The sequence below is a fragment of the Prionailurus bengalensis genome, chromosome E3, assembly GCF_016509475.1.
Source record: "Prionailurus bengalensis isolate Pbe53 chromosome E3, Fcat_Pben_1.1_paternal_pri, whole genome shotgun sequence".
Taxonomy (NCBI): Eukaryota; Metazoa; Chordata; class Mammalia; order Carnivora; family Felidae; genus Prionailurus; species Prionailurus bengalensis.
The window spans coordinates 39,002,368-39,016,268 of record NC_057357.1 but is presented as its reverse complement, the minus strand read 5'-3'; the positions used below and the strand labels follow the sequence as shown (position 1 = coordinate 39,016,268).

General features: G+C 48.9%; 1 protein-coding gene across 1 annotated transcript; it reads left to right on the top strand.

The window, feature by feature from the left end:
• Positions 1–727: 727 nt before the first annotated feature.
• Positions 728–12,576, top strand: LOC122471759 (zinc finger protein 75D-like). Its single transcript, XM_043560747.1, is given in 10 exon segments — positions 728–832; positions 2,415–2,702; positions 2,704–2,934; positions 4,098–4,263; positions 4,901–4,992; positions 5,268–5,394; positions 6,703–6,794; positions 7,130–7,256; positions 9,152–9,262; positions 9,437–12,576. Coding segments are annotated over 9 exon segments (1,803 nt in total). The 5' UTR covers positions 728–832; positions 2,415–2,525; the 3' UTR covers positions 10,117–12,576.
• Positions 12,577–13,901: the final 1,325 nt, after the last annotated feature.

The following is a 13,901-nucleotide window of genomic DNA, read 5'->3' as shown; positions in this document are numbered from 1 at the left end:
CAGCGACACCTCGAAATACTGCGATCCTGAACGGTGGGATTCACGAACTCCGAACTCTCCGTGGAACGAATGCCCATTTTACCCAGGCAACTCTGGCAGAGACTGCGGGGGAGGCCAGATGAAAAGGGGGTTCGCAGCCTCCAGGGAGCATGCCGTAGCGGACAGGCGGGAGCCAGGACCGCAGGGGCCCCAAATCCCAGCCTAGGGGCTCTGGTCGGTCACGTGTGGGGCCCAGGCCGAGCCGCGCCTCCATTTCCCGGTCAGGGACAACTATACACATGGATCCCGTTTCACAGGCTGATACCTACCTCACGAGGAAAACGTAATCGTCGTGGGGGACGCGCGGCCCGGAAAAGGGACGAGCCCTCTGGGGGCCGCCGATCGTGACCCGGACGGAAGCCCCGGGAAGGCCGGGGGCCCCGCGCGCGCGCGCAGGGGCGGGCACCCTCGCCGGGAGGGGCTCCCGGGCACCGGGCGCCGCCGGGTGCGCAGCGCCTCCCGGAGCGGCGACGCGAGGCGGCGACAGCCGCTCGCCGAGCCGCGCACGGGCCCCTCTAGGCCGCGGCGGGCCGGGACACTCGGTAGCATTAACTCTTTCCCGCCGCCAGGGCTGCCCCGGGCGGAAGGCCGCCTCCTCTGCGCGAGGCCCGGGGCCGCGGCGCGGCTGCTCGGAGCCCCTCCCCCGGAAGCGCGTCACTCCGCTTCCGGCCGGAGCGCGGGGTCGAATGGGCGGCAGGCGGCGACAGGGACCTGAGGGCGTGTGCTGAGGTCTGGCCTGTGCCTCGCGGGGCCCGCCTCTGAGCGGCGCGGGGCGGAAGGCGGCGACCTGCAGGTGAGCCCGGGGCGGGGGGAGCGTCGGTCCCGGAGCTCCCGAGGGACACCGGTCGCTGCGGGCCGGGCGGGGGCGAGACAGCCATTGTCCGAGGGCGGCGGCACTTTGCGGGCCCGGCGGCGGGAGCCTGACAGCCGGACCGTCTTGGGGAACTCCGCCGTCAGGCTCTAAAGGCCACGTCGCTGTCCCCCCTTGCGCAGACGGTGCCGGGGCCGCGCTGGGACCCCGTCGGTCACCGGGGCGGGCCTTGTGGTCGCGGGCTTTCCGGCCTGGCGTCCAGAAGCGGGGCGGGCGCGCAGCCGGCTTTCCCGCCTCGGGGGCCGGTGTCCCCGGGCGCCGGGCACCCGGGCGGTGCAGCCTCGGAGACGGCTGCTTCCGCGGGTGCCGAGCGTGCGCAGAGCGTCCTCGTGCCTGCTGAGCATGCTGGGCAGCCGGGAGCCGTCCACGGGGGAGTACCGTGGCTTCCGGGACGAATTTGGGTGCCGTTCCCGCGGGATCGCTCAGGGAAAGCGAGGCTCCCGAGACTGTGCCCAGCCTCGCCCGGAGGTCTCAGTGACCGTGGAAGAAAGGGCAGGTGGGCTGAAGGGTCACCCTCATCACCCCCAACTCCCCTCCTCTCCTCTTTTACGACTTTGCCTTTGGATAAACATTTTGTAAGCAAAGGTCCGCCGTTTCTGTTCTGGGTGAAGTAGGGAGAGATTTAAAAATGCAGGAACGAATCGCGTGCACGGCGCCCTTTTACAGTTCTTGCAAAGAGGTGCCGAAGGAGAGTGTTGAGCGTGTAGTTGCTTAATTGGGGGATGCTAAGGCTCCTTTTTCCCTAATTACTTTCCTTCTCTGGTGTCGCTTCTCTGTCCCAGGTCTCCTGCCAGTAGGCATACGGTGGAATTGAGAAGGTGGAATGTTCCACGCACTGTGGGCTTCCATCTTCACGACAGCATGAAGGGTCAGAGAGGTTGTACCCCCTTACGATAGACAGGAGACCGGGATGACACGTTAAGATTGAAGAGAAACTCAGAATGTTGCCCGGATGGCCCCTTGGCATGGGGAAGGTGGGGTAGGAAGCACGAGAGTGAAATCTTTGGACAAGCTCCTTGCAGCCGGAAGCTGTAAGTGTTCTCTCTGTCCAACCTTTCCTGAACTGTGACCATTTTTAGGAAGGCCAAGCCCTCAGTGGACGTTTGTCTCTCAACGAGCTGTGCCTCATTTCACCTGAATAATAGGAGACAAAGAGTCTGGTGGTGGATTTTTAAATTTTTTTAATATTTATTTATTTTTGAGAGAGAGAAACACATGCACAGAGTGAGAGCTGGAGACACAGAATCCAAAGCAAGCTCCAGGCCCTGAGCTGTCAGCACAGAGCCCTTCGGGGGCGCCTGACCCAAGAACTTTGAGATCATGACCTGAGCTGAAGTTGGAGGCTTAACTGTCTGAGCCACCCAGGTGCCCTTGGCAGTGGATTTTTTAAAGGGAAAGCAAGGCAGGATTTTTCTGTTCATTTGTCTGTTGTTGTGAATAGGAGATAACAAAGTTCTTGTCACACTCTCACTGACGTGCACCTTTTTTCTGTTCACTGCTCTAGGACGAAGGTCGTTTTATTGATTTTGCTCCAGAGCTGACTGGGCCTCGTTTGCCAAAGGTGGTCCTGGCGGAGTGTCCAGCACAGGAGTAAAACTGTTCCTACAGCAGAGTAATGATGGTAGATCTGAAGGTGGCTGACTGTTTGAGCCCTCAGATCAGGGCTCTGTGGGAGTGCAAGGGACCTGAGATAGAGAGTGCCAGTCACATTAAGAAGTACACCCCACAAACGGACAGGCTCAGTCCAGAAAGCTGGCGCGAGCACTTCCGGAACTTCCACTATCATGACGCCCCCCGGACCTCGTGAAGTTGTTGGCCAGCTTCAGGAATTTTGCCGTCAGTGGCTGAGGCCTGAGATCCACTCAAAAGAGCAGATCCTGGAACTGCTTGTGCTAGAACAGTTTGTGACCATTCTGCCCACGGACACCCGGAGCCGGATAAGGAAGGACCATCTACAAAGCATTGAGGAGGCCGTGACCCTGGTAGAACACTTGGAGAGGGAATCTGGTCAAACGAGGAATAGGGTGAGAAGAAAGATTCCTGATTCCCGTGATGAAATAGGGTGCAAGTGGATTTGGGTGGGGGCACTTCATTGAGAAATAAGGTGAATTAGGTCACTGTTCCATTGTTCCTTTAGGACAACTGAGGCAAAGCCTGAAACCACAGACCCACAGCAGTAGTCTCAGGTTTCACAGATACTTTCCTGGCCTTCCAGAACGACTGCATTTGTGATCTATAGAGCCAGGGTGAATGGAGAGTCATAAGCCTAGTATGGCTTGCCCAAGGACATGGGTTTTGAGTTACAAATGAATAAAAGGAAATAAGGAGTTGGAGAGGAAGGGGAGGACCTGAAAAAGGGAGAACACTTAGAAACGAAAAGTTGAGTGGAGATAGTAAAGAGAAGGAAAACCCAAACATCGAAGGAAGAGTGCAAAGGGAGAGACAAGGAGGCAGAAAAAAGGGAAACAGATTTGGCAATCCTAGCAGAGTAGCTGAGAGGAGAGAGACGTTGAGGGATATTGCCCTCTGATTCAAATGAGAGAGCCTCCACGTCGCCCTCCGCAGTTGGTCTTTGGCTCTGCTGGTTCCTGGGAATCCAGGGTGTGTTCTTAGCCACGTGGCAGAACACCAGCTGGCGTCAGGCCAGCTGGGAAGAAGACACAGGCAGGCATATGTGTGGTGCCAGAAATCATCTGGAGGTAGGTTGGAGCCAAACTCTCTTCCCCTCTCTTTTCCCATTTCGTCCCCCATTCTCTGAAAGCCTTTCCTGGCCATGGGGATAATCTGGTTGATGAGACAGTTTTCTCTGTTCTTTAATCTTTTGAGAGAATGAGAAGACAGAGAAACATTAAGCAGGGATCAAAGTCAAGAGAGAAGGTCTGTCAGAGTAGCGTGATAACAGGTGGCCTATGTAGTCTGAGTTGCACTGTGTTTAGAGGGGTGGGGCCTGCTGTGGTGGAGGGCTGGCCTGAGCCACATTTCTTTTCCTTTTGTCCCAATATTGCCACATTTTGTGGAGAATTCTTTTTGAAAAATTGGTCGCCCGTTATTTCTTTAAGCCTTTCTGTCATTTCCTTCAGTGTTGTGTATCTTCTACCATCTGGACTGTTCACTTTTTCCTCCTTCTACAATCAACCCCAAAACCAAAAATAACTTTTGTGGTAACAGAGGTGGGGATTATTTCTAGGTGGCCATCCAAGAGCTGGGAAAGGAGGCAGTGCTCTTGAGAGAAACCGCAGAGTCCCAGCCAGTGGGCCTGGCCCAGGATGAAGAATTCTGGAATACATACCAAGGTTTGCAAGAACAGCTGAGCGGGAATACTCATAAAGAATCTGAGCCTGTATGTGAGAGGGGTAAGGCACATCATGATAATTCCCTTATTGGGATCTATGATAAGAGTTTATTGAACCAGAACGTTGTGAGCATTTTCTGGGTGCCCAGCTATGTGGATGGGCGGATTCAGCCACGTAGCAATTACGATGTCCCCTAGATGGCAGTAGAGCACCAGCTGTGGGTGAATTTGGGGGTTGGCCCAGGATACAGAAACATCCAGACTACAGAACCCTGGTAATAACACCAAATACTCTGTTCTTTAGAAAGCGATGGTAGAATACGAACACACTTTTGTACCAGGAGACGAATAAATGCTAAAAAAAAAAAAAATAGATCTATTGTACACCGGGTTATCTTGAGTACTTCGTTTTCAAATATGTTTAACTTTGCCTAAGTGAGAACAATTTACACCGTGAGAGGGGAAAAAAGGTTTTTCTTACATTTATTCATGCTCGAAGGCTGAGGAACCTATTCTAGTGGCCGGTAGATACTTAGCTCTTGTATATGATGATGAGACCACTCCAGGGCACCACATATACTTGCAAGGGTGTCCTGTCTCTGCTGAAAGAATCGGGATCATCTGTATTTTAGAAATGAGCTGAGGATGTTTATAGACAGAAGCAAGAGAGATTTCCCCTGGCTCTTTTCCACCCACAGCTGTGCCTGTTCACCAGATCTTAGCCTTTTCTGAGAAGACAAACACCAAAGACTGGACAGTGGCACCTGAGCTCGTCTTGCCTGAGTCCCAGGTGAGCTGTGCAGTCCAGCCATTGAGGGCTGCCTTTCCCCGGGCCCATGACCCACACTGCCCAGCTCACAGGCATGTTAGCCCCAGCGTTCTCCCTGTGAAAATGAGCACCTCCGAGTCTGTTGCTGATCTAATGCCCTTTTTCTTCTCACCCTCTCACTTTAAAAAATATCAAATGCTGTTAATTCGCTGAGTGCCCAGGGTCTACCATGGGCCAGATGGTAGGGCTGCTTCTCTAGTGGCAAGTACTGAGCTGAAGCCCATTCTCTTCTTTAGAGCTTGTTGACATTTGAAGAAGTGGCCATGTATTTTTCCCAGGAAGAATGGGAGTTACTGGATCCCACTCAGAAGGCCCTCTACAATGATGTAATGCGGGAAAACTATGAGACTGTCATCTCTCTAGGTAAAGAATCTCCCTCTCCCGTTGGGTAGAAGTTGAGTAGTCTGTCATGTTCCAGGCTTACTAGGAAGGGACTTCAGTGAGAGGCTGTGTTCCAGTAACGGGTTGTTTCTCAACTAGATGGTGTGAGCAGGGAAAGGCATATCCAGATCACCTGGAGAGCCTTTTCCAAATGCATATGCTCCTTCCTTACCCTAAAATTCGTGATTGCTCCCTGCCGTCTCTCCTAAGCTGCTTTTCTTTTGTCTTTCCCATCTCCGTAAAGAGCAGCACTACTCACCCAATACTTGAGGCCAGAACATTTGTGTTCATCCTTTACTCTGATCTTGTTCTCTTGCCGTACTACTGATGTATCCAGGTCCTCGGGCTCCGCACGCCAAGTACAGCCTGAGTCTGACTGTTAGCATCTTGGTCTCATCCAGGGGAATGTGTAACCAGGCTCACCTCAGTACTTCCTAACTGGCTCCTTCTGCCACTGCTCTTAGCCTTCCACAATCTACTTTGCACGCAGCAGCCAAATTTTTAAAGAACTTGATCAGATCATGAGATTACCCTGTTTAAAATGTTGAGATGATTTCTCACACATTTAGAACAAAACCCAAGTTCTTTGCCAAGGTACCAGGAGCCTCCAAGATCTAGCACCCGTTCATCTGCCACTCGTGCCCTTGCTCAGCCCTCTTTATCTACACTGATCTTGCTGTTTCTTGAACTCACCACGTTCTTTTTTACTTTCCCCTTTCCATTCCTTGGCACACTGGACTGAGTTCTGCAATGTAAACCTCTAGTTTTGGCCTAATTTTGAACAATTTATGACATAAGGGCAAAAAACGTTTCCTTTTATTGCTTTCACTCATCAAACCAAAGACCGTCAACTGGGTAACCTGTTGTAGAAGCCGGTAGGTGTTCAGTTCTTGTGTCCAGTCAGAAGGCCACTTCTAGGTAACAGGCAACAGTTTTAAAGGTATCACATCTTGGGGCGCCTGGGTGGCGCGGTCGGTTAAGCGTCCGACTTCAGCCAGGTCACGATCTCGCGGTCCGTGAGTTCGAGCCCCGCGTCAGGCTCTGGGCTGATGGCTCAGAGCCTGGAGCCTGTTTCCGATTCTGTGTCTCCCTCTCTCTCTGCCCCTCCCCCGTTCATGCTCTGTCTCTCTCTGTCCCAAAAATAAATAAACGTTGAAAAAAAAAAAAGTTTAAAAAAAAAAAAGGTATCACATCTCTGATGAAAGAATCAGGATTGTCTGTCTTTTAGCAATAAGCTAAGGATGTTCATAGTAGTGAGAGACATTTCTTCTGGCTCTTTTCCACCCACAGCTGTGCCTGCTCACCAGATCCTAGCCTTTCCTGAGCAGACAATCACCAAAGACTGGACAGTGGCACCTGAGCTCGTCTTGCCTGAGTCCCAGGTGAGCTGTGCAGTCCAGCCATTGAGGGCTGCCTTTCCCCGGGCCCATGACCCACACTGCCCTGCAGGTGCTCACAGGCGCCAGTGTTCTTCCTGGGAACCAGGCTCTTCCTACTCTCTTGCTGATCCTTTTGCCTCTTTCCTTTCTCCCCTTTGACTTAAAAAAAAAAAAAAAAATATATATATATATATATATATATATATATATATATATATGTATACTTACGTTGGCTCTTATTTTGTTCGTTGCCTGACCTAACATGTAGTTCATGGACTGGATGGAAGGGCTGCTTCTTTAGTGGCAAGTACTGAGCTGAAGCCCGTTGTCTTCTTTAGAGCTTGTTGACATTTGAAGAAGTGGCCATGTATTTTTCCCAGGAAGAATGGGAGTTCCTGGATCCCACTCAGGAGGCCCTCTACAATGATGTAATGCGGGAAAACTATGAGACTGTCATCTCTCTAGGTAAAGAATCTCCGTTTCCCATTGGGTAGAAATTAAACTGTCATAGTCGCTGCTTACTCGGAATGCACTCCTGTGAGAGGCTCTGTTCTAGTAACTGGTTGTTTCTCAACTAGATGGTGTATGGGCAGGGGAAAGGTGTATCCGGATCACCTGGGAGCTTTGTCCAGGTGTTCATACCCTGTCTAGATTTCTTGATTGATTTTTTTTCTTTTTCCCCCAAATCTGTTCCTGTCCTATTTTTCTCAACTTAGTAAAGAGCATTTACGCAGTTCCTCAGAGGTAGGAACATAGAGTCATTCTTGACTGTGATCTTGCCACCATACCCCATTTTATCGCATCACTGTCTTGTGGCTCAACCTTCACAGTGTAGCCTGAGTACAACCACATCTCGTTCCCTTGTGCTCTTAGCTTCCTGGTTTAAGCTAGGAGCATGTCTAACCAGACTGACCTTGGTACTTTCTGACTGGGTCGCCAGCCACCATTCTTGCCCTCCCACTCCGTGTTTTCCACACAGCAGCCAGAATCTTTTAAAAACTGATCAAATCATGACATTTCCCATGTCAGCACCTTATAATGACTTATCATCACGTTCAGAATAAAATCCAAACCTTACTGAAGTGCTTATTCACATCCTCCAGGATCTGACCCTACTCACCTCCCTGCCCTCGTCTCCTGCCACTTGTGCCCTTGCTCAGCCCTCTTGATCCTCACTGATCTTTCTGTTTCTTGAACTTGCTACGCACATTTCTACCTTCCCCTTTTCTCTGCACATTTTGTGCCACATACTAAATCTCTCCCTTTTACCTTTCTGGTCCAATATCACTTTCTCAAAGAGGCCTTCCATACGACCTCATCTCAAATAGCTTCAGAGAAGCAGAATCTTTTTTTTTTTTAATAAAGTTTATTTATTTTGAGAGAGAGCACATGCGTGAGTGGGAGAAGGGCAGAGAGAGAGGGAATCCCAAGCAGGCTCCACTGTGTAGCGTAGAGTCTGATGCAGGGCTTGATCTCACAAACAGTGAGATCATGATCTGAGCCAAAATCCAGAGACGGATGCTTAACCAACTGAGCCACCCAGGTGCCCCAGAGAAGCAGACTCTTAAATGCTGAGCTATTCTGCTTTAGTTTTGTCCAAAACATGTATCACGTGCTGACCGCTTTGTTTATTGCTGTTTGCTTGTCTTGTTCTCCCAATAGAAGGTAAGCTCCATGAGTCCGGGGCGCTTTGACTTACTCACCACTGTATCATCAGCCCAAGGAGAGTGCCTGGCACACAACAGGCAGTCAGTACACATTGCCTGAATGACCGAGTGATGCATACTTCCCGGTTTGGCAGTGTATAATTAGAAAAGTTTCACTGAGGGCTTCTGGTCTGTTTCTTCCACCTGGACAAGAACCGGTGAACTCTAGGAGTGGGAAAAAGCTTCCCTATCCGGTGCGTGGTGCTCCAGAGCTAAGTAAACACTGACTGTTCCCGTGACAGGAATCACTGGTGCGTGTGATAACGCAGCCCACTGCCCTTCACCTGGCTCTGCCAGACTTGGGCCGACCCTAAAGAATTAATAGAACGAATCTGTATTCCCTGCAGCCTCTCGGGCTTGGTGCCATCTTGTTTAATATGGGGCGGTCTCGGTGGCAGGAGAGGGGCGTTGTGGATGGATTCCCATGCCCTTTCGCCTTTCCGTGGAGCCAGCTTAGGTTTGTTTCCCCGTGTCCACTTGTGTACCACCCACAGATGGAGGACCATGTTAACCTGATAGCGGGTGTGAGAGTGTGCCCATGTGACCCTTGGGTTAAAGCGCTGTAAACTGCCCTTTACTCTTCCTGGAGTCGTACGGAGTCGGTGGACCTTTGTCGAGTTGCCAGTCCTTGATCTCACTTTTTGCATTTCACAGCGTTGTTTGTGCTCCCCAAACCTAAGGTGATCTCGTATCTAGAGCAAGGGGAAGAGCCATGGGTTCAAGGGTCCACGGAGCTCAAGGACAGTCCTGGAGAGCTGCCTACAGGTAAATACACCATGGGACAGGATGAATGCCTTGATAGCAGCCTTTGCAGGGCTTAACGTTTTCAATTCTGTCTATCTGGATTTTGTAGTCAATAATCATTGGATTTTCCTCTCCATTCCTGTAGTTGTTTTGCTCTGCTGTGCAGCGGGCTGACTGTTATGTCTATTCTGACAGGAATAAAGCACAAAAGTGACACTGAAAACCATCAGCCTATACGTGTTTCTGATTTAGAAATACAAGCACCAGGAGACATAGTATCAAAAAAGGCCCGAACAAAAGTTCCCCAGAAAACAACAGGCAAAGAAAACCATGGTGATACACACAGGATAGGGAAGTGGCATCGAGATTTTCCTGTGAAGAAAAAAAAGAAACTTTCAAGCTGGAAACAAGAGTTGCTGAAACTTATGGATCTTCACAAGAAAGCCCGTGCTGGAGAGAAGCCATTTAAGTGCCAAGAATGTGGGAAAAGCTTCAGAGTTAGCTCTGACCTTATTAAGCACCAAAGAATTCACACTGAAGAGAAACCGTATAAATGTCAACAGTGTGATAAGAGGTTTAGATGGAGTTCAGATCTTAATAAGCACTTAACAACACATCAAGGAATAAAACCATACAAATGCTCCTGGTGTGGGAAAAGCTTCAGTCAAAATACAAATCTACACACACACCAAAGAACTCACACTGGAGAGAAGCCCTTTACATGTCATGAATGTGGAAAAAAATTCAGTCAGAACTCCCACCTTATTAAGCATCGGAGAACCCACACAGGTGAGCAGCCATACACTTGCAGCACCTGCAGGAGAAACTTCAGCAGGCGGTCAAGCCTCCTTAGACACCAGAAACTTCACCGCTGACCGGAAGTTCTTCTTGTGTCCTCAGCGTGAAGAAATTCACCAAGTAGAGGTTGACCTTGACATTTATGAAAAAATACAAAATTGTGAAGCACGAGTAATTCTTCATCGGTGGAAAAATTGATAAAAACACATTTCACAGAAAGGAATCAAGGTTGACTCTGCAGGGATCTCTATAAGTAGTTTTGTACTACTTACATTTTTACACGTGACCTTCTGGGAATTCCTTAGTAAGAAAGGTATTGAAAAAAGCATTCTCAGTTAGGGAAACATTTTGCAGTAGTATCTGGCAAAGTAACAAAGCCAGCTTTAATTAGCAGATGCGCCCATGACTCCGCCTTCTGTGATAGCAGAGGGTAAATTCTATTGATTTTGCATTGAATTCCCAGTCACTTTTAAACACATATAACAGAAACATTTGTAGCACGGTCTCCCAAAAGAAAAAGCAATAACCTGCTTATTTAATTGCCTTCAGTTGCCTTCAAGGTAGTTGACTTAACAATTTTAAGTCCCGTGTGGGGAAAAATGAGTTCTGTTGTCAAGTTTTCCAAGAACTAAATTGGATTTTCTTCCTTTCCCTTGTCATTGGACACTGTTCCCAAAGTTGGACATCATTTGAGTTCCCTCCTGAACATTTTAGCAACTTTAGCTCTTGAATCCTTTTAGCGCCAGTTTTACTGTGATGAAATGCTATTTACTTCACCACTAGTGAATCTGCCAGGTAAATTAATGATGCACTATCTTATACCTCATTGGTGGTGTTTGAAAAAAAGATAAACATCTCTAATGAGATCATATGAAAACGGGTTGGAATGTTTAGCCATGGATTGTGTATGACATGTAAAGATATTTCTGCAGTGAAATAAACTAGTCCTTTTCTTATAATCTCAGTATGATGAAGCATAAAAATTAGCACTTTCTTGAAGCCTAAAGAAAATTAATGAAAGTTCGGGATGAACTTCTCAGGTTTTTTTTTAATTTGCTCTGTACTTTGGCTTTTGTTTTTAAGAACAAACTAGAACTAGAATGTGTGCTGCAGGCAGGATGTGGTTCACTGGGTATGGCGGAAGATAGGGTTCCCAAGAGAAAACGTTTGGGAACTGATGCTGACTGGTGGGTAAGAATGGATGAATCCACATCCACGTCGGATGGATGTCTTAAACTGTAAACTGTTACTAAGCAGGTAGGGTAGATATGTCTCTGTTTTGTGCACAGCATCTAACAACAGCCTTGGGTGATACATGATAGACGGCTGAAAATCTCTGTAGGCTGTGGATCTTCTTAGAGCTCTTATCTACAACAACTCTCATGTATTCCCATTAGAGCTTTTAGGTGGTGTCAGGAAAGAGGTTAAATGATTTCTTCTAAATACCTTATAAATAAGGAAGTTCAGGTTCGGATACCCTACGGCTAGTGAGTCTGTTGGTTGTCACTTGGTTGCATGAGTCAGGCCTGAAGGTAGGATTTGCAGGATGGATGTGTGTGTTATCCCTCCAGGGCCAGACTGGATGATGTGTTGTGTCTTTTTCTAGCTTATAAGACATTCCTGTGGCTTGATTCGTTACTGAAACACTTAAGTCTCCATGTCCTCTGTGAAAGAGAGAAAACTGTGTTTCAACTCAGGGTTATTCTGGGGATTAGAGGGGCTGGTGAAGGAAAAGCACCCCACAGCTTGGCCAGTAGTAGATGCTCACCGTGCGTTTCTTTCCCTTTCCTCTGCTCCCCATGATATGCTGGGCAGACTGACTACGCTTAGGAAGCAGGTGCATTTATGGCTATTGGCAACTCCTTTGAGGAGTTGAGCGCTGCTGGTGGTGATAGTGCTTAGCTGCTTTGGTCTTTGACTCCAGTGCTTTATGGTTTAAGTCTCGTGATGGTCTGGCGCCCTCAATGAGACTTTATTTTCTTCAAGATGATTCAAATATGATTTCGTAAGCACAGCCAGCTCGGAAGCTCCCGTGTGCATAGCTGTTACCCAACGCCCTCATCCTTCGACTACTGGTACTGTGTCATCCCGGGATACATGTGGACATCTTCCTGGTGCTACATTCATTCACTTTGATGGGGATCTCTTGTGGGCCCAGGCACCGTTCTAGACTGAGAAGACAGTAGTGAACAAAAGAGCTGGAAATCCACTCTCATGGGACTCGTATTCTAGTGAAGAGTAGAGAGAGTGATTGTGGTTTTCTGCTACTTGAAGTTAGGGTCACGAGGTAGTTTTGGGTAATGGGTTGTGAGCAGAAGCCTCACTTGTGGGCTGAAGCCTTTCATTGTTGGTGCAAGACTCGGTAGTGCTCTTCTGCGTCAATCGTGGAAGCCCACACAGGAAGGGGCCAGAGGGTCAAAGTAGTCTGGAATGCTGAGGGCCCCGCCCCCTGGCCCCTTGGTGAGGAGCTGTTCTGGAGCATGTCCCAGACCTGTGATGGACTTTATGGGAATGAGAAATAAACCTTTGTTAAACCACTGAGGTGTTGGTGTCGTGTGTTTCTGCAGCATAACCTAGCTCATACAAATAGAGGCAGCTATCTACTAGAGCTGCGGAACCTTTTCTGTGGTTCCATGTGGACTTTGACCCTGAACAGAAATCTGCCTTCCTCTGAGCCAATGTAACACTGGTGGGCACAATGAGGAGCTTACATGACTAGCTGATAGGAAAGAAGGACTGATTTCTTACCTGAGACAATCCAGGTTGGTCATTTTTTCTTTAAAAAAATTTTTTTTTTAATGTTTATTTGTTTTTGAGAGAGAGAGTGCAAGCAGGGGAGAGGGCAGAGAGAGAAGAGAAGGAGACATAGAATCTGAAGCAGGCTCCAGGCTCTGAGCTGTCAGCACAGAGCCTGACGCGGGGCTTGAATCCACAAACCAGGAGATCATGACCTGAGCCGAAGTTGCACGCTTAACCAACTGAACCACGCAGGCACCCCTAGGTTGGTCATTTTTTCAAGTGGACAAGGCAGCCATCTCTCCCTGCCTCTCTGGCTTCTCCCCTATCCTTGCTCTCTGTTCCCCTGTGCTCCAGTGTTTATGTGCATAAGATACGTTTCTGTCGATCGATGGGCTACAGAGAGAGGATGGGTTGCCTTTCATTTCTCATGTGAGTGCAATATACATTAAGGAGTCGTTTGGTAACTACCCCTTGCATGTCTTAGGTGAGTCTTGTGTCAAAAAACACGCAACCTAGGGCAGAAGCAAATTTGCCCTGATTGGTGTACAGAGGAAGGTGGCTGCCCTCTTGGACTAAGGTGATAGTTGGGAAGAAGGTTGTGCAGAAAAGCAGAAGCAGGACCTTCCATTTGAGGAGTGAGAAGCCTCTGTGGGGGATGTCTCCTTAGCCAATTACCAGCTGTACAATGTTCCAGAAGTCCATATGTGGGGTGGACAAAAGGACATTGGGAGAAGGAATTTCTGTTTGTCACAGGGTTGAGCACCGATTACCAAAAATGCAACAGAAAATCAAAATTAGGTTGGGTTCAAGATGAAGTGGAACACACAACCTTAGATTTAGCCTCAAATGTTAGTATTACGGCTCTCAGAAATATAACCAAATGATTTTAGGACAGTCCAGAAGTTGCTGTGTTTCAATTGGTTCAGGTCACAGCTTTATAATGGTTCCTTGCTTGGTTCTGAGAACTGGATCCAGTGCTTGGGTGGCTCAGTTGGTTAAGCGTCCGACTTCGGCTCAGGTCATGATTTCACAGTCTGTGAGTTCGAGCCCCGCGTCGTGCTCTGTGCTGACAGCTCGGAGCTTGGAGCCTGCTTCAGATTCTGTGTCTTCCTTTCTCTCTGCC